The 20470-nt window shown below is 42.7% G+C and overlaps 3 protein-coding genes across 3 annotated transcripts; 2 read left to right on the plus strand and 1 right to left on the minus strand.

Annotated features, from left to right (window-relative positions):
- The first annotated feature begins 24 nt into the window (after positions 1–24).
- Positions 25–2990, plus strand: LOC142946012 (zona pellucida sperm-binding protein 3-like). The gene is made up of 8 exons (XM_076086989.1): positions 25–348; positions 558–688; positions 821–924; positions 1048–1225; positions 1427–1544; positions 1789–1880; positions 2026–2144; positions 2232–2990. The coding sequence occupies exons 1-8, from the start codon at positions 25–27 to the stop codon at positions 2378–2380; spliced, it is 1215 nt and encodes a 404-aa protein (XP_075943104.1). The 3' UTR covers positions 2381–2990.
- Positions 2991–10769: 7779 nt separating this feature from the next.
- epoa (erythropoietin a) lies at positions 10770–16262 on the plus strand. Its single transcript, XM_076086823.1, has 5 exons — positions 10770–10791; positions 14678–14808; positions 14948–15034; positions 15239–15403; positions 16110–16262. Exons 1-5 carry the CDS (start codon positions 10770–10772, stop codon positions 16260–16262), a joined length of 558 nt encoding a protein of 185 aa, XP_075942938.1.
- A 1479-nt stretch (positions 16263–17741) lies between these two features.
- On the minus strand, positions 17742–20286 carry pop7 (POP7 homolog, ribonuclease P/MRP subunit). Its single transcript, XM_076086990.1, has 2 exons — positions 20130–20286; positions 17742–18832 (listed from the first exon to the last, which is right to left on the minus strand). The coding sequence occupies exon 2, from the start codon at positions 18777–18779 to the stop codon at positions 18324–18326; it is 456 nt and encodes a 151-aa protein (XP_075943105.1). The 5' UTR covers positions 18780–18832; positions 20130–20286; the 3' UTR covers positions 17742–18323.
- Between the last annotated feature and the right edge of the window lie 184 nt (positions 20287–20470).

Below are 20470 nucleotides of genomic sequence, written 5' to 3' on the forward strand. Positions count from 1 at the left end.
AAAAAAATATATATATATATATAAATGGCTACCCGGGTAAAATATACACAATTAGTCTCCTCATTCATAGTTTTGCTGTCTGTGTGCGGCGTTTTCTTTGCTAAAAAAAGTGATGTAGAACTAGGAACTCGGGAGAGCGTCGGACTTGAAATAAAATGCGAAGAAGTGGAGGTGACAATAACCGTAAAGCGACGGTTTTTTGAGGAGAAACGTGTTCCGTTCAAACCTGAGAATCTTCGACTTGGAGCAAACTTAACGCAGCAGAGGTCCTGCGAAGCAAAGGGACCGCTGTCTGACTCTGACATGGTCATCTCTGCAGGGCTGCAAGAATGTGGGACTGAGTCCAGTGTAAGACAAGGGGAGAGAGGGGGGACAGGACATGAGAGGCCCAGAGAAAAAGTTAGCCTGATGATAACCTCTCTAGTGTAAAGAGAGAGACACACTTTTCAAATATCTATCAGACATGGAAAGCTCAATATTGAAGCACAAATTGATCTCAGGCAATTTAGGTATTTTTGTCATTCATGGTTTGATGCATTTTTTCTGCCATCATCCAGGTTCATGGTGAGTGGCTTGTGTATTCCAACCAGCTGGTACTGATTCGTGCTGTGGTTCCCACCTCTGCAGGCAGTGTGATAGTTAGAGGGGCGACTACTGTCATCATACCTGTTGAGTGCCATTATAAGAGGTAGGCCTAAGGCAGAGTGTGCCATATTATTGTGTGAATCCTTGCGTGTAGAGTAGGAACAAAGTCAGGAGTGTAACTGTCATCAACACTTTGTAATTGCATAAGCAGTGCCTTATCTTTGTGTGAGCACAGAAAGCAGACAGTGAATGGAGAACCGCTAACCCCAACCTGGCAACCCATGACATCCACTGTCAGTGCTTTTGGCCTCCTGCGCTTCTCCCTTCGCACCATGGCAGGTGAAATAAACACCTCAATGCATCTGGACTGTTTCAGTGGAAGATTTCTCTCAACATATGGCAATATTGTTTCTATCTGGAACATATCAAATTGGGACTGATAAAAGCTTTGTTCTCATGCAGATGACTGTAGCGCTCTGCGTAGTTCCTCGGTGTATCAGCAGGGGGAAGCAGTGTTTTTGGAGGCCAGCGTGGAGGCCCCGCTGCACCCTCCTCTTGCTCTGTTTGTCGACCACTGTGTCGCCACGCTGAAGGCGGACCCTCTCTCCCTGCCCGGCTACAAGTTTATCAGCAAGCATGGGTACATTTGTACTAAAAGAAATAAGAAAAAAGAGTAACTCATAAATATAACACTCATTTGTGGATAGTTCAGCACATACAAACTCACACAACAAGAGGTCATTATACAGCACAGTACTTAATCCAATAATCAGATGTAGGATTAGAGTGGGTACTCTTCTATCATGGAGTTATTTCAGCACGTGTTGCTCCTCTGATGCAGATGTCTAATGGACAGTGTATTGCCGGGGTCTTCATCTAAATTCCTCTCAAGGAAGCAAGAGAACAGACTGTGCTTCAGCGTCCAAGCCTTCCACTTCAACCAGGAGTCTTGGGAGCAGGTAACAACTCCTCGTTGGACACGAGCCGCCAGTCTATTACTTTCTGAATTTCTAATACTTATAATCAGAGCCATCATTTTAGCATAAAGTTGTGTGTGTGTAATATCTTGGGATTGTTGTGTTACTATTCCTCTTGCATCTAAAGGGTATTGTTTGTCAGACATTTCACATTTTTAACTAATCTTTGGCCTGAAGATAATTATGATTTTGTTGAAATTAAATTCATTTGTCTCTCTCCTTCTAGATGTTCATCAGCTGCCACATGAGGGCCACTCTGAAACCAAACTCTCACAGCCATCTTGATAAAGCCTGCTCCTTCCATAGACCCACATTCAGGTTTGGCTGTTTGGTGCCCTTCAGTTGTTGAATCGGTTCATCGTGATTTTTCAGTATCGGCTCATAACGTCCACTGATGAAAAGTGTATTGGATCATCTGGGGCACAGCTGAGGTGTGTTATCAGGATGTTTCTCTGTCATTCAGCTGGAGAGCCACAGAGGGAGACAATACTCTGTGTGGATGCTGTGACTCTGATGACTGCTTTGCACAGACCGGAGAGGAGAACAGTGGCCCCACTAGACACACAACTCAACTAGATACAGGTTGCTCAGCCCTTTTATTTATATATGTTATGGAGGTTTTTATAAAACAATTACACGATGACTTAGCCAGTTGTGTGTTTCCAACAGAAAAGGAGCATGAGGCGGACACAGCAGTTGGGCCACTTCACACCCTGCCACGCTCCCATTGGACAGGCCGCCTGTCAGTCACTAAAGAGCCCTTTTCCAACTCTACAATTATGACTGTGACCAACGCCAGGGGAGTTAGGGGACAATAAAGAATCTATGTCATCATGAGGGTTGACATTTAGGATTCTTGGTTCTACTGATTGGAGGCACCTACAAAAGCCATTTGAAGCTCCTACAAGTTATTTTTCATAACTTTGAAACCATGGAGGCCTGTTGCAGCATTATTTTACTATAGCCATCACAAAAAGCTCCACACACACCACTGCCGGCTACAAACAGAACATGTTGGCAGAAGAGATGAGTGTGCCATAATGTAAACTGAGTAATAGACTTGAATACATTTATGTAAGGAGGAGAGGTTTTTTCCTCTGTGTCACAGATGTGTTCATTATTTCCGACAGATGAATACTAAAGGATGCTGCCTAATTTTGTTTCTGTAAACTTCAGTAATTCCAACAACAACATTGTGCCGCAGATCGTCTGACGTCTGTGTGAGCATGTAGTACAACACTTCCATGCTGCATTCCGGCACAGTGCTGTTCCTGTTTTGACTGAGGACGCTCCTAAACCACAACTCAGTCGTGCCTACTTCGAGGAAGTTGTATCTGACCCCAGGAGAAACAAACAGAACAACACAGACCAATCTCCACCCTGATGGTTTCATTTTTGTGCATTGTACAATAAACAATAATTTGCGAATGATGTGTTGAAGTTACTATCATACATTTACAGTAGGTTGTAAATCTATTTTTCTTTAGTTATCTCAATACTTTTAAATGTCTTTTCATTCTAGACAAACCCATGAGGAATTTCCACAAAGAGGCCTAAGAACTATAATGGAACCTAAAATATCTCTGAGGCAACAAGTGCACTAGAATAACCAGACATTTGAGTAAGAATGGGACCGATACGCAGCCATGCACTGTGCTTCACATCCCGTCTGCAGTAGAAACACTTGTCTAGTCCTGTGAGAGGACGTGACAGACCAAATGGGGAAACCTAGTTTTCACTTGGCAGTGTTTTGTTTGGTGACAGCAGGGCTACAACACTTATGGATCTCCGTCCCTGAAAATAAGGCACTGCATTAATGTTATTCACAATTCCATTTTAAAGAAGATCTATTCTAGACCTCAAATATGCTGGTTACAGTATAGCAGTCACATCAAGTTCTGTGACGTTAGGCTTTGTTGCGTAATGTTTTAATAAGCTTGTGGTTTGAACAGATGCGGGACTAGTTATATTTTGGGATGCATTGGTTCTGTTTTGATATAGTATCATGGTTAACAGCAATATTTGATCTGTTTCACGTAGACACCAGCAGCTTTTTAGAGGGCTATATGCATGCATAGATGGAAATACAATGTACAGGTGAAATGGGGTCAAATGTCTTATCGTGCCATTTGATTATGTTCAACACTAGAATTAGTTTCTATTTTAAAGTACTTGTGTGAGCAGAACTGGACAGCGGCTAAGTGAAATAATTCTTAATAAATAGTTTCCCTATGATATTTAAGGCATTGGGCATGTTTACCGACCTCCTCACCCCTCGTATCAGTTATGTGGTTCGTGCTCTCCTGTGTTGTTGTATCAAATATCGTGTCTCGTGTTAAACTAGAGTGTGTGATGCAAGTATTGGTCTTGGCATGGCACACCAGATAATGTTTTATGTTTGATGTCTCTTAGTTGGAGCCTCTCAACACAGACAGGGAACATTGAGGTCCTCTCTATAATACAATTGCTTGCAAACTGATCCAGTGTACAATAGAGATCTTGTCCTGATGCAACAGTACAAGGATGAAAACAAACATGCGATGTTAACATCACTGGATACTATTCCAGATCCCGTTCATATTGTCACAAAGAGGGCCGGTTGACTTCAGCGCCCGCCTTAGTTAGGATTAACCTACTGCTCTGCATTCAAACACAGCTTGGACTTTTAACTACACAGGGACAGAATGAATAATCCTGGAGTTTGGGGTTAATATTTGTAGCCATTTATGCTATTGTTTAGCTTCAGAAAAAGGCTACCCCGTCTAAATTTAAATACAAATTTTCAACAGCAAATGTTTTTCTGAATGCATCTGCAAAACATTCACTGACAACGCATTCCATTCGTTTTCCCTACAACATCCGGTTTTGTAATACAGTATTGTATCGCCGCTTGAGCATGATCAGCATTATTTATGGTTATGTTTAGGGACTCGAACCACTTGGTTAAAAGTCCAGAAAAGATCACGGTCTTGGTTAAATATTAAAACTGACTTGATGTCACAACGATGGACAGTGAAAACAAGGGAAGGACACAAACAGGGGTTCAGATGAGGTGGTAGGTCAGGCAGGCTGGTAACAGAAGCTTGGAATACATGACAGAAAACCACATGGCAATTTTGATGAACTGACAGTGAAATAAAGGTTTTGGGCCAGTATATAGAGAGAGAGAGGCTGATGAGGGAATGGGGTGGAGATGTGTAGATGGGCGGGGTAGCTCAGGTGACTGCAGAGCAGATGAGGGAAGTGGTAACAGGGGGTGCAGATGGATGTGTGGAACTGATGCATTAAGAGAAAAAAAGGTGGGTTGGATGGATGGCATCTTAGTTGGATGCAAAACAAGACATGGTTGCATTGGAATATACAGTATTTATTCTTTTGTTTAGGCGCCAGCATAGAAAGGTAAACAAGAGCGAGGCACAAGGGAGATGTTGAGCCAAGAATAATGCTCTAGTGTTGGCTGTAAATTTCGAAAGCAAACATATACTGAAGTAATCAGATTAATGTCAGACAATTGTCCTATTGTCTATCAGGCTTATGTTGTCAGTAAGTCGTTGAACATGAATAACCCATCCAGGCAAACGAAGAGAAAGTCCCATCTAAGGAGACATTTTACAAAATGGAGGTGAAAGGTTGAGTTAGAATTCAAAACCTGCAGCCTTAAGCTGCACAAGCTGTACAACAGTCAGGGCCAGCAAGTCCGGGAAATAGCAGACAGGACAGCCAAAAGTAGGGGGAAGAGTGTGAGGTGGAAATGACAAGTGATGAGAGGCCCATTGGATAATGGAAGGTGTGAGGCCAGGGGCAGCTGAGCAACAAGAAGAATACCAGAAACAAGAAAAAGTCGGATGATACCGACCAGATAATGGTCATGTCTAGACGGCTAGCCTAGATTTGAGAAACGAGATGGTTGAGGTTAGGCATTGACCTCGAATGATTAAGGTTTACATCAGACAGAGAGTCTTGCGAGGGTTTCTGCACATTTTCGCAAACCTAGGAAATATTTGACATAAGGCAAAGTCTTGGGTGGCAAAGGTGACAAAGAAGACAGCATGGTTAGGGAAAGGATGTGATGTTGTTGGTGTCAGAATTTAAGGCAGGTATGGTTCAACAGCATTTGAGCGGGGAGAAACTCCAGCGATAAGGTTTGCTGTCCTGGAATGCTTCTCCACACTTGTGGTTATCGCCATAGGATCACATTATGTTCAATAGAGGGATACAATTCATGTCACTGTGGATGCCTGAAAGCTGAAACAATAACTTCCGACCTCGTCAGTGGCTACTGTCTTGACTCCTGCCTTGGCTCCTGTGTCCCTCACAGACAGTCCCCCCATTCTTTTATCTCAGCTTCCTGTCTTGTGTCGCGCCAGAGGAGTAGACCTAGCTGGCTGCGAGCCCAAAACTTGGATGAGAAAGCGAAAAACAAACACACACACACACACACACATACATATGTTATACTCCAATACAACAGCTGTGCACTTTCACTTCCTTCTGTATAGTATGATAAAGCCTCTCCCGCCTTGTTTTTTGCATCACCCCTGACCGTCAGGTAAAGATTGTTTGGGTTCGTGACCAACATTGCATCACCCCTCCACTTTTAAATCATTCTAAATTCAATAACTGTGTCCTATTCCAACCACGGAGTCATTGTGGCTGGACTCCCCAGCCCCCGCACTCCCCACACATCCCTCGCCTCCCACCCAAATCCCCTCCTGGTCACGGAGCATGGCTCAAAGCACGTACCTTGTCTCCCTCTAGTCTCTCTCCGTCATGTTGGCTCAGACATAAGCAAACAGTCCTTTGAGCAAATAGTGCAACGATTTTTTTTGTCTGCTTTCAGCTTAGAACAGCGGTGACCATGTACTATAAAAGCTCACTCATATCAGAAGCAGTAATATATAAATACATTTGTAAGAGAAAGTCTTTCACTTATGAGAAGAATATTCCATACATATTTTAATACCTGAAAAACAATTTATGTTAGATGCATATTAGTCCGAAACTTAGGGCGTCACATTTTTGGCATTTTGGCATCATAATGTTGAGAATGAAGAGAAGGTAAAAGAGCAGAAATATTATTTGATATTTCATTATTTATATATTCATATCAGATACAATATAATGTTGTTCATGATTTATTTTCAGTACATCTTTATATTTTACCTTTACCATTTTTTTAAACTTGCGTACACAATCATGTGTATACATGCACCTTACGTACAGTAGTCTTATGAAATAGTAGGTATGCAAATGAGGGAACTTTTATCAGTGTATCAGTATTTGTGAGTCACTTGACCCACATTGCATGTTCACTCCAGATAATGCATATGCAAACATATTTTTTACTTCCTGTGTGATGCAAAAGCCTCATGTAGCCCGTGGTCGACGCCCCCTCCTCTATGACACATAGATGGATGTTACAGGAAATTTCTATACGTTTCCTTTACTCTGGCTCCAGAGGGGCGTTCAAAGGTCAGGTTGGGACATAAATAGGCCTGCTTGAATTGCAGAGACAATAATGGCTTTATGCCATCACTGAAATCCCATTTAGTTTCACAATTAGAAATATATGGAAAGGTGACAGATAGCAAAAGCCGTATGTGAGTCACACAATTCCATACAGATCAAATCATTCAGCATTCAACTTTTGAAGTGGGCAGCAGTAAGGGGGCTGGACTGACCATTAGCACCTTCCCTCTGCTTTACCACGGCTTCAACTGGGTTAGGTAGTCACTTTGATTTGGTAGATGTCAATCTAGCGATGCCACAGAAGAAACGTATCCATCTCTCATCCTTGCCATCTAAGGCAGAGGCTGGGGTCATATCAGGCCATTCTGTCTGTTGGATGTAGCCCTCCTCATCTTCTATGCGTAGGTAGACAAACCCGTAGGCCCGCTGGGAGGCATCACAGAAAATGTGGATCTGTCTAACACTGGGCTGGTTGGTGTCTAGCTGTAACACTTGGCAATGTCACCAACATAGATGCAAACTCTGCTCCAGAGATGTATGGCTGGCTAGTTAGCTTGGTTGCCTGTCCTTCCCCAGAGTGGTGGGGAGTGAGACGGAGGGACCGTTAGACCCAGCCCTGCCGCTGGCCACCAGCCAGCTGTTAGTCTCATCATCTGTAAGCATGGTGGAATTAGCATGCTAGCTAACTCACTGTCTGCCCACTAGTTAGCTAGCTAGCTTGCTAATTCCACCATGATTAATTGCTACACCGGTTACAGAAAAGGATAGCTGGAGTGGTGGGTCTGTTTGGTAAGTGGTCCACTGAGGTTGGGTTGTTGGAGGCCTACTGTGTGATTTCAAACCCACCAGTTGCTAGCAGCTCTCGCAGTTCATCCACCAGCTTTTTGGCCTTGTCAGGTGATACGCTGTAAAGGCAATTATCCATGTAGAAGATCCTGACTACTATGGATCTCAGCCCGTCACCTGTTTCAGTGTGGTCCCTGATGTGCCAGTTAAAGCAAAATGATAATACTGGCCATTCACAAATACTGGGTTCAATGCTGCTCACACCACACAAATTGATGGATGTGGGTATCTTCAGGTAGGAGTGGACCAGGTGGAACATGCCTTTCATGTTCCCTGTCACCGCTACCTGATACTGCTGGAAATAAAGGGGAGCACCTCGAAGTTTGGGGTTAGGACAGGTCCAGGAAGCAGATGGTCGTTTTGGTTTTGGCCCTTGAATGTGAAGGAGAAGTTGTACACCACACGGTTCTTGCCATTGTGGTGAGCCATGTGGTGTGGGCTGTATTATGATTCTCCACAGCCCATTTTGTAAATGTATGGACATAACCGGCTTCATCAAGCTTCCCGACTGCCTCCTATTGTGCTGTTGATGTTACAAGGTCTAAAGCCATCTGCTTCTCTGTGTTTCCCAGGTTTGGCATGACTGCTTCCTTTGGAAGCCATACATGGGGCCTGGTATCCTTCTGAAGGAGGGCCAAGGCATAACTGTTGATTCCATCCACTATGACCATTGTAGTTTTGTCCAGCAGCAGGTCCGTTGCTTTCTGGTCCAGTCAGGAGCGTGTCACCAGTTTCTCAATAGCGGATGGCTGCCAGAGTTTCTCCCTGTTTTGATACAGCTCTCGCATTGGGAAATATAAAGGCACTGCTAAGCTTCAAGCTGTTCCTTTAGGACTAGTGCTGGTCTTTGGAGTGTCCCGACTAATTCGGTTTTGGGGCCTCCAGGCGAGCCGACATGGACTGGCTCTACTGCAGTGAGTTAATGTGGCCGATATATTATTCAATTAGAAGCATGGGGCATGCCTTGCTGATGGGCTGTAAGGGGGAAGTCCCGTAAGTGGCGATACTTGTATACTGGTATTGGATGCTCAGCAAGACTCAGATGGATGATTTGAAAGCTCGGGAAATGTGGTAACTGTTACGATAACTAATTTTGTTGGATGATATATTGTTCCGAAAATTTGTACAAAACAATATTAATATTATTTTAAGACCATTTTATGCCACTGATCTAATGATAATGTAATAGGATATAAATGCATTGGAAAACATAAATAAACAATAAATAAAATGGACTCTTGAGCTTAACTAAAAAGGTGCTGTTTATTCTGGCATCAATTGGCTAAAATATTAGTTACATCCTTATGTGAACAAACAACGGGGAAAGTTGGGGTCAGCAAAAATGATCGATGTCATGACGAAAACGTAAAAATGATGAAGGTCATGTCAATATAATGATAATGGAGTATTTTCACATCCTGTCACATCCTCCTCAATGCCGTTTACAAAAAAAAGATACACAAGATGACGCCTGCAGAGTGTGATATATAACTATCTACATATTAACTACAGGCTTGCCAGCATATAACTATCTGCAGTGGACTCATTGACACCTGATATAAAACTGTACATCATGCATTCATTACTTTGGACTCTTAACAACGGTAAATAGCAGAATCAAAGTATAAAGGTCTACTAGCAGCAGCAGTGTAACATGCTTTACCATTAATTAAATGATGCAGTCACATCAACTTTATAATAGCACCTGAGGAAAAAAAACGACCTTGAAACGCATGGGTAGAGAGCACAGGAGGAAGTTTAGGAAGCTGGATGAGGATATGTGTCACTGTGGGAAAGGGGGGCAGAGGGTGTTGAAAGTTATGGCAAAGTGTGACTAACATGTACACGCTTACTGATCTGCTGCCACCAGTATACATTTTAATCTCAAAGTCAAATTTCAGATTTTGGAGAAGTTCGATTGATGTCAAATCTTGATTTATGTGTGGCATCATTTGACCTGTGGCCGCTGGATGTGTCCTGGCATGTGACACCAGTCATAGTTGTCTAATAAAAACCTGATGCTTTTAATCAGGACAAAATAGCCCATTTGAGATCTAATTTCAATATTCACAATTAGTGTTTTGAAAAGATACTGAAATCAAGGTTTCTAAAAAAAACATCTGAACAATGGATGGGAAGTCTCCGCACGGCGTCTTTTTTCTAAGACATTATTTACTTATTAGGGCCACACGTTTTATAAACAGGGACAGTCTATTATTTGGATAACAATGAAAGAAAACAGGTTGGCCTTAAGGGAGGAGGTAGTTTGGATTGTCATAGAAACAATGCAGCTTTATTTTCAAAGTCATCAATAAAAAAATCAAACGGGATCAGTTTTTAGAAACACCTACCGGATAAGTACAGGAGATCCACAAAAGAGCTTCGTTTCCAATTAAGCGGCAATAGACGGACCTATGGGCCAAACCACGAGGACCCTGTGAGGGGCTATGCGGACACCGCTATGGAGTTTCCCAGTGAGTTATGGACATCTTTTTTTCTCTCCTCTGTACACCGGCTTTACTAGTTAGTCTATTTAACGCTTTAAGCAAAGGGGGGGACTGCATGCACGGGTTGATGTTTTATCGCTCACCGTGGTGCGTAAAAAGGCGCGTCCTCGTACTTGCGGACTAACACGTTATCTCTATCCTTTGGGGAGGTAAATAAAAGGTTTTGCCATACACCGCAGTGATGCAAAGTCTGGTACGTGACTGCTCTCACCAGCAGCACACATGGTTTAGACACGGACCAATACGCCGGTCGGACTATCGATGGGACCCGCGCGCTTGGTTGCACGTTGGACTTATTGGATGCAGTGCCTTTAACTTGAGCCGTTCAGTTTGTGCATATGTTTAAACACACGATGTTTCTTAAAGATGCGGCACCTATTTGCGAATGTTGCAGAAAACGAATAGAGGTAAGAGCGCCTGAAGCGTTAGGTCTCGTGCGTTACTTTGTTTGAAATCCTTGTTTGCTGCATCAGTCTGCTTGCGCAGTATTTATGAACACGTTTATCACGTTAATGATAGGCAATATCATATGTGGACGTAGGCGTGCAGATTTCTAAGAAGTGGCATTAGAGAATATGTTCCCATGAACTGCGGTCAATGAATACAAACATGAAGCATGCAGGAAAAGAGTGAGGCACAAATCGGAGGACAGCTTTTCGGAAAATAGGCATTCATTCAGTATTTAAGATGGTTTAAATTATTTTTGATATGGTTTAAAGCCTCTCTGGAGGTCGTTTTGTTTTTTTAATGCCTATTTTCCGAAAAGCTGTCCTCTAATTTGTGCCTATTTTCCTGCAGGCTTAATGGTTGTATTCATTGACCGCAGTTCATGAATAGATTGTCTAATTAGAAAGCCTCTGTACATTAGGTTATACTGCTAAACTATAATCCTCTCAATAGCCAAAACTCCTTTACTCCAAATTAAGCCAAATAACAGGTGTAGGACATTGAACAAAGTTAATAACGTAGGGAATAGACAGTATTCAGTCTCAAAAAGACAAAGCATCATGTTGGTCTTGGACCTCACAGAGTTGAGCAAGGCACTAAATCTGCTGGAGTTGCGGGTTTGATTCCCACTAGAGATGTATTATTTCCTGTTACTGTAAGCCATTGCAGATACAATGGTCTCCTGGGAGGAGATTGCTGAGCACTGTTTCTTGTCCACTGGGCAAAATACAACTTCTGTCAATATTCTCTAGCATGACACAGCAGAGTGGGAAGTTGAGGGTACTGAATGCGAAAGCTGAATCTGCAGTTTTTGGCTCAGTGGTCACATACTTATGTCAGCAGAAAAGAGAAACGGGTTGTCAAAGGCTTAAGGGATTCCAGCGAAGACGGACAGGAAACTATGTCAAACCTGTGTCATCTGATAGCTACTTATTTATAACTTTGTGATGGGGAAGACCTTTTTGTTGGTCTAAATTGCTGAGCTCTCTCTGTGCACCTGCTTGACACAACTTAGTTAATGGCACATGTCTTTTTATTTATTGCTTTATTTGATAAGTGACAGTGCACATTTATAAAAACATTGCTGTAAATATAGCCAGTTAGCCAAGAGGCTATTTTTCATCTGTAGTCCCAAGGCAGATGTTACAAAGTAAACCTAAAAACAGAATATAACTTTGTTAAATTTACAAAGATATGCAACATTGACCCTTTACAATGCGTGCAGAAACAATGACAGAAGTGAGAATATTAATAGAAGTTGTATCATCATTCAGGAGACTCAAATGTCAAAGGCATCAGCTCACGTGAGCATCTGGCCATCTTTCCAAAGCATCATGTTACATACGCGGAGTGAAGCTTGCCACTATCCAAGGCACTGCCACTTGGGGACTACAGCTTCCGATTTAAAATAGCAACATGGTTTTGGCAGCTGATGTTGGCAGATAAAGGTGTTAACCTTCAGTTTGGCCATGGACTGAAAATTCGACCAGAATGTAGAGGGTGGAGAGAGAGAGAGTGTGTGTACACAGTTTAGATTGATGCATTCTCACGTAGGCAATAGCAGAGGTAAAAAGGTCAGCGACAATCCTCAAGCTGAGTCACACACACTTATATAAAGTTATTTATAGTGGCTGCGTTTTTTTGAAAATGACAAATGTCAGAGCGTATGGAAAGGAGGCCATGTGCAGACATCACTCTTCCTCTGAAACTGCTGTATGATTTGGTATAAGGTAAAGATAATTTAAACCCTGGGACCAGATTGTTGATCTGACGTTTTGCTCCCGACCAATAATATAGAAAGATGTAGATTGTATGAACTTAGAGTATCATATGAGGCCTGAAAAAGACCAGATTCACATGGATTTCAAGTCTGTGCTTCAGTTTGAAGTGGACACATTTACAAAAGTCGGAGTAGTAGTGAATTCACAAGCGTCTCATTATAGTGGAACAGCCACTTACCAGCCAACTGGGTGAAAACAGGCCCAGTAGTAGGATTTATTCCCTGTGTCAAATGCTTTGTAATTCAGTATTCATTCCCACTCTGCTTGTATTCAATATAAGTATAAAATACTTTTCAATAAGCCTATGAATGACACATTGAAAATGCATGTCCACAAGTTCTAGTGAAAGTCACACACCTCAGGGGAACGAGGAGGCTTTCATACTGTTGCTATTGCACCTATTAGTAGCGTGTGAAGTTGTGGGACACTATGTATAACCACACACTACATACATAGAGTATACACGAGGATTCTGTGAAACAGAGGGCTGGTACAGCTTGGTCCTATGCGTCATCGACGGTCTGCTCCATGACGTTAGAGTAAAGGGGGCATGGAGGTTAAGATGATTACACGATTGAACTCAGTGGTAGCAAACCTCCAGTATTAACTTAACCTTTTTTTTTTTTTGCTGTTGAGATTAATTTGTTCTCGTTATCTGGGAGTCTGGGGACTTAATGTAGCCTGTATTTGACCTGTCTGCCTGGGAAGAGCTTCTGTATTTCCTATCATCCGTCTGCGTCACACATCCAGGCTTCTGTGAAAGAGCGCATTCAGCATGTGGCACAGAGGAACGAGGCCGGATGCCCACATGACCCACAACAGCAGAACCACTCTCATTGCCAAGTGCATCCTTGGAGTTCAGTGTGCTGCACTCTCCAGAAATATTGTCTACATTTCTGAATAAAGCTGACTAGCGGCCCAATTATAGAACCACCCTGCTCTAAATCAGTGTGAAACAAGGATACAGTCATTTCTGCACTGTCATGATATTGGCAGGTTTCTGTTCAGAGTCCAGGATATCACATGGTTTCTTAGGCGTGTGAAACAAAGTGACTGAGCTCCTGCTCAGTCATGCTGATTTCACATGATACAGCTCTAAAAGTCTGTTTTGTTTGTGACACCTACGTATGTCCAGAATAGACTCATATTGTAATATGATATTTATTAAAGACTGATCCCTGAGCCAGCAATACATGCAAGCAAAGGCGCAGTATCCCAAGCAACTCAAAGGGGATTGTTGTGTAATTGACCTCTGACCTCACAGCAAACAGAAATTTGGGATTTTGTTAAGAAGATCAATAATCTGCAACATTATTTGTTCGCATACATACTGATCTGAAAAGCTCTGGATCTGAATAGGTCATAGAAAGTTAACGGTGGGAATGAAATATTTGTAGACAACAGATTCAACGATGAGACGCATGAAAAAAAGTGTCCAGATGTGTTTTCACGTGAAGCCTATGTATAGCGACAAAAGACCTTGACTGACGTCACTAGATGAGGGCGGTGGGTAGAGTGGAGACCTATTACAAAAGACACAATTGTTCCGAAAGAATGAATCACATTTCTTAGAATGGGGATGTTAGTTTGTGAAGGAGAGCCGGTCATGACCAGGCTTATCCCTGCAGGAATGTGTCCTTAAATCATGGCAGGGTTTAATTCCCCTCAGTAGCTATTACTGAGATGGCATTTAATTAGGAATCATCGCACACGGTCCAGATGTACAGGAGCGGGTCTGTGTATAACTGCATCAATCTGAAAGTAATAGTATTAATGAAAGTGAAAACGCATCCTGAGACTGCCTCTGTTCTGCTTCTTGGCTGTACCGTGTGAACCTTAATCTTTGTGTCTGGGTACACACACCCGCCCAGGATTTAGGAAGCTGCAGTTGCGTGAAAAGGTTTGAGTAGTGTTCGACTGTTCTTTGATCTCTGCCTTCATCTCAATATAACTCGACTGGTGGGCAGAGGCGAACAACCGTGAGGCGGTATTTCTAGTTTTCCTTCTGTGTTGACGTTCAGCAGCATTTGCGTGACTGTATCTGTGTATCTGTTGTATGTGGCAGGACTGCTTGCCTTGCTGTTGATGGTGTTGGAGTGGACCCGGCCAGGCCTGCTGTCCCCGCTGAGGCCGATCTGTGACCTCAGGGTCCTGAACCATTTCATTAAAGAAGCACAAGACGCAGAAGTCGCTATGGTGAGAGGAAAACGTATGCACTCGGATCTCAGTTCCTCAGAGATAGTGTGGTCCAGGATATCAGCCATACTGATCGTCCATGCACCACTGGATAGACGTAGCCTGAACACTAACATCACGCCTTTCTTGTTTTTCTTAGAAGTCATGTCAAGAAGGATGTAGCCTATCAGAGACTGTCACCGTTCCCCAAACCAGAGTCGACTTTGATGTCTGGGAGAAGACAAATGTAAGTAACTAAAAAAAAAAAGCTGTATGTTCAAGCAGCCGACAACAGATTTAGATCAGCTGTGAAGTGTAAGTCCACAGACATTTGCTGCCTTTTGGGGACCAGGAACTCTACATAATCCAAATGACCTGCCTCCTTTGTTCTGTACCGCTTCCATAACGAGACTCTGAAACTCTTGTCCTCTGTCTCTTTTCTTTTGGCAAGGCATTAGAGCAAGCCCAGGAGGTGCAGTCTGGCTTATGGCTCTTACAACAGGCCCTCAGCTTGCTACGGACCTCAGTCACCAACACAGCACTGCACAGCAACATAGATAACTCCATCAGAAACCTGCTCAGCATCAATGCTGTGCTGCGTAGCCTCAACATCCAGGTGAGTTACAGCAGGTTCAGAGGCACAAAGTCAATGTTTACCGGACGCCCTTTGTCACCTTAATGGTGTGAAGAGAACCCGACAAATGTTGGATTTCTGTTCAGGAAGTGCAGCAGCAAGGTTTATTTTAATAAGGTCTGTTGCTTCTGTTGCTTTCTTGGAATGAAATGGTGTTTTCTCCGGTAATAGAGAAAGTGAGGGATGTCATGGGACATTCTCGAGAAGTGTGACCTTAAGCTTTTCGTATAAAACTGACACTGAAGCTGCTGTAAGAGTTTGTTCTTAAAGTTGTGGCAACGCAGCTTAAATTGATTTAGGACCGAGCGGAGGCCTTGTGGAGAGACAAACTAAAGCTGAATGAGCCGCCTGTGTTCTGGCTCAAGGGTCACTGAAATCAAAGTTTCGTCATCGGGAACAGTTAACAGGGTTCTCAAACATGAAACCCAAGACAAATATGGAATAAAAAAGAAACAGTTTACAAAGCCTGGGAAGATTATACATGTATTTTGTTGATACCAAGACATGATCAACATGAGAATATGTGTTTAGGACTTTCCGAGATAAGACTGCAGGTGAGATTGTGTGGATGTGCAGAGTTTTAACTTTACAAGCCAAAGGAAATGCCATGAAACATGTCAATCAGATGGAATTTTTTTGAAAAATACATTCCCCAAATTGAGACATGTCGCTTTGTATTGTCTTTTAGGAATACACCCCACCAGCGAGTGCAGCGGGGCTTGAGGGAACGTGGAGGGTGTCCTTGGCAACAGATTTGCTTCAAGTCCACGTCAACTTCCTGCGAGGCAAAGTGCGCCTCCTTCTGTTGGATGCACAGGCCTGTCAGCAAGACGTCAGCTGATCTCCCCAACTCCAGGCGGAGCTCATTTGTGTTTCCGAAGGCAAGAGGAGGGACTTGACACTGTTGACCTGCACGCTGGCTGCTGGAAGCAGCGTGCAGAAAGAGAGAAAAATTGAAGCCCTCCTCACGTGAGGGGGAGGACGCTGAGAGGAGAGGACAGTCCCAGCTGGGCTTTGGACGGACTGCAGATGATTGCACCTTGGAATGTAGACGTGAAACATGGACACGGCGAAGCACACACTGACCAAAATGAGGCCTGTGGGAAGCACCGCTCCAATCGCTGGTCTACTGGCACTCTCTTGCACTTTGTGTGTGGATGTTCTTCTGTGTGTGTGTGTGTGTGTATGTGGATGTGTGTGTCAGTTAGTGTTGCAAGTTCAAATCTGTACGTAGCGTGCATGTGTGTCCGTTTCCAGTGAGTTTGACCCCGTCATTCACCTCTTTGGAGTGAAACAGAAAATATTGATTGCACCTGGAAATTGGAGTACTGTGAGGTTGCGAAAGGGCATCTATTTCCACTATAAAAAGGCAAAAAAAAGGAGGCGGCCCTTTCAACTATGCCTCACAGTCACGGTCTCTTCTGATACTTTTTTTCAATGACTATTTTTATATATTTGCACAAGTTGTGCGATTACTATTTATACAGGTTTTCTACTTTTAAGCTCCAGTCTTAGTATTTTTTTAGTGTCTGATCTTTAAGATGTTAGTCAAGCTCTCGTTGCCATGTTCTCTTGTGGAACACTGAACACATTTACGAAGCCATTTGTTGGCATAATTTGCAATAGCACGCTTCAGTCTGACTGTATGTACTATGTACCCGACTAGCTGTAGGTTTCACATCGCATTTTCCTTCAAACTAACTATAAAGGACTAAAAAGTCAGTTCACAGTGAACGAGAGGTCGGTGAGGAGGTGGCTGGAGGGTTGCACGAGATGTCATTATCTGTGTTTTTGATGTTGCCTAACAAACACTCAGCCTGTCTCCACACACTGATAGCCAGACGGCCGGGAAAAAGGCTGTTTGCCTTTTACAATTGACATCCTGCGAGGCTGTAATTGCAAACCGTTTTCCAGTATCTGACGTTAACGTTTCTTGCCTCCCCGTATTTGTTCGTCATCAAACAGCAGGCAGGCAATTAGTCAGTCATGGGAACTCGAGGCTTTCTATCAAATTGATGCTCAACTCCTTCATACCGGTGAAGTGTTCTTCCTTGTTTTTTCCCGTATTTTTAAATCTTGTTGTGCGAGTGCAAGATGTTTTTAAGGATGTTTGTACATGTTTTCCTTCCTGTTATTTTTTCTGTTGTTTTGTCCCATCACTGTATAATTATAAATGATATTTAAATACAAAATATTATTCTTGGATAAAGAAAGGATAGATGGAAACACGACAAGGGGGAAGTCTGTCCATTTCATTCATTAGCTAGATCTAGTTCAGGTCAGTGGAGTTAAAGAGGGGAGAGTTAAAGATACATTCCAGCACATTTCATTCATCAAATTTATTGTTTGTCAACAAATCAAATACACTGTCTTCATAAAAACTGTCTATTACATATTTTAAACATGAACACCACCAGCTCAACGTTCCGAAACAAAATTTAAATAGATTTAGACTGCTGACATCTAGTGGACATTTACTGCAACAACACTTGTATGAAATAAAATCTTCGTATTTGTATATTTTACAACATGCACATATGAAACTGTAAACACTTCAACAGTCCCTTAGTCGGGCCTTAAAATGAAAGACACTTGTACATTCACATCTGGCACAGCCATGGCTACAAGTACATACATTACACCGAGGTTTCAGCTGGCAAACACCTCTGCTGCTTCAAGACATGCAAAGTAAAAAAGGTACAACAGCAACAATTTGCAATTGAGAAAACACAAACAAGCTCAATATATTTAGTCAACTCAGGTCGTCCCAATTGGAGTATTCCAACGCAGTTTAATGAATTACGTTCAGCCAACACATTGTCCATTCTGCTGCCCTCATAGGTCCACACACTACGACTTGAAAACTCACGGAGAGCCTCTGCCCGACACACCTCTATTCAGCTCACTGAGGGTCAGGGTAGAAAACCTTGATATGAATGGCCGAGTTGTTGCGTGTGCGCGTCATTGGCTCCCCGGCCTCATCGGGATCCTCAGGCTCCAGGTCGTCCACGAGCTCCACCGTGGAGGTGTTGGCTGCCAGCTGCAGCGCCCCCTGGCTGCTGGCCTGCAGTTGAAGGGCAATGTTGATAGCCCTGTTGATGGCCAGGCCCAGGCCGTGGACACAGATCTCCCTGTGACCCCCACCGTCCAGCAGCTTCTGACAGCGTGCCAGCTGAGCGCGGAAATCCGTCTTCATGTTGACGTAGACGTCGTTCCGTCTCTTCGGGAGTTTCCGGGGGAGGCGCTTCCTCAGGGTGTACTCCACCGGGTCCATCTCTACAGCCGGAGAGGTGGAGTCAGTGTGCACTGGGGCTGTCTGAGGCATAGAGGACATTCCTGGGTTGCGTGGCTCCGTCATGTTTTTCAGTGTGTTTATGTGCTTTAGGCAGCAGCTGGGGCAAAGTGAGCAAGCTGAGAAAATAAAGTTAGTCGGCAGAAGTTAATGAAATGTGATCATGATACCTTACAGCAAACAAACATCATATTTGGGGTAGCAACATTATCTCTTCATCTGCTGAATAGGGTCTATAAAAAGTAAGTAAATATTAAATAATTCTCATCACAATTTCCCATCTACAACCAGTCTAAATGGCAAACATAGCTCAAAGTAATAACCCATTAGACAAAGAAAAGAAACAGATCCGTAAAACTGAGAAGCTTTAAATTATGTAGTTTGCATTATTGCTTGAAAAATTAATAATTTCAGCTCTAAATCCTGCAGTAATTCTACTGATATTACAATCAAAAATGCAACTGAAAGTAAATGAATCGATCCACACAAATTTGGCTAATTAAAAACACCGAACATTCCCTGATTCAGTCTTCATAGATGTGACGTCAGCTGAATTTATTTAGGTTTTGCACTGATGGTTGGACAAAATACATTTGGGGACTTCACCCTGGGCTTAAGGCAGGGGTGTCCAAACTTTTTTCAAAGAGGGCCAGATTTGATAATGTGAAAATGCCCAAGGGCCAACAGTCCCTGCTGACATTATTTTAAACATTACAAGTAGCCTTGTAGATAAAACGGGGATGAATTTATATCATTGTATAAAGAGAGTGACATGAGAAGATCAATCTCATGTCTGTAAGTTAAATCAGCTATAATCACTCTTTTAAAGTGATTAGTGACTCGTCTAAAACATTTAAAAAAGGAATAACTTCAATAGAATCATTCTATACAATGTAGCTTCTTTACATTCTATTAGAATGTAAAGAAGTTACAGTGTTGCCTTTTCTTTTCTTCCCACAAGAACGTAATTTTGTCAGGTTGATGAAAAAAATGTCACTTTACTTCCTGACATTGTTATTTTAAGGGAATGGTGATTTATTTCACACATTTAGAACATTTTTAAGAGCAAAGGATTAAATGAGAAAATAATAAGCCCAAAAAGACATATGTCCCATATAACAGTTGCCGGTAAAAAAACAAAACATCAACACATAGTTTATTTTGCCTCCTATCCAGCAGCAGGTTGCATTTTCACGTGTATATTATCTCGTCTTCCCTTAGTAGTAAAACATTTGCCCGCAGCAAAACCAACGTTTAAATCAAATATAAATACGCTATGTGACTGAATTTTGTAGTAAGGGCTTTCACACATGACAAGCAAGCTAATGCGACTGAGCCCAAGAGCTGTGAGTCAGCTAAGCTAGCTAGCTTCACGGTGACTCGTGAGTAGTGCGTCCACGTGATGAGCACACTAACCTTCAGAAGATGATTTAAAGTCAGAAAAGACGCTTTATATCATCGCGATAGTCTCAGGTTGCGTTACATTGCATGTCTGTAACAGCAGCATTCGCTTTAGCCAACTACTGCTAGCTGTTTATTTCCTGTGTGCCCCGGAAGTACACTTCCTCGGTCATTCTCCTGAAACAGAAGTGACACGAGGCTGTCGCCACCTATGGGCGCTACATTGTAACGTCTCTCGTCAAAAGTCTGACAGGAGTTTAAAAATAATTTAGGATTCAGATTTGTCATCTCTAAAGGAGGGATTTATCTGTTTGTATTCTGCCAGATATCGAAGTATAGGCTACCACAACTTGGCA

The sequence above is a fragment of the Anarhichas minor genome, unplaced genomic scaffold (genome assembly GCF_050575085.1).
Source record: "Anarhichas minor isolate MPS153535 unplaced genomic scaffold, ASM5057508v1 ptg000009l, whole genome shotgun sequence".
In the NCBI taxonomy this organism is placed as follows: domain Eukaryota; kingdom Metazoa; phylum Chordata; class Actinopteri; order Perciformes; family Anarhichadidae; genus Anarhichas; species Anarhichas minor.

What these genes read in the sequence shown, in the direction of transcription:
- LOC142946012 (XM_076086989.1), top strand. Translation starts at nt 25, where the DNA reads ATGGCTACCCGGGTAAAATATACACAATTAGTCTCCTCATTCATAGTT. An exon ending in AATGTGGGACTGAGTCCAGT is followed by an intron (nt 349 to 557) that starts GTAAGACAAGGG and finishes GCCATCATCCAG; the next exon opens with GTTCATGGTGAGTGGCTTGT. An exon ending in ACCAGGAGTCTTGGGAGCAG is followed by an intron (nt 1,545 to 1,788) that starts GTAACAACTCCT and finishes CTCTCCTTCTAG; the next exon opens with ATGTTCATCAGCTGCCACAT.
- epoa (XM_076086823.1), top strand. Translation starts at nt 10,770, where the DNA reads ATGTTGCAGAAAACGAATAGAG. An exon ending in GTTGCAGAAAACGAATAGAG is followed by an intron (nt 10,792 to 14,677) that starts GTAAGAGCGCCT and finishes TGTATGTGGCAG; the next exon opens with GACTGCTTGCCTTGCTGTTG. An exon ending in AAGACGCAGAAGTCGCTATG is followed by an intron (nt 14,809 to 14,947) that starts GTGAGAGGAAAA and finishes TGTTTTTCTTAG; the next exon opens with AAGTCATGTCAAGAAGGATG.
- pop7 (XM_076086990.1), bottom strand. Translation starts at nt 18,779, where the DNA reads ATGACGGAGCCACGCAACCCAGGAATGTCCTCTATGCCTCAGACAGCC.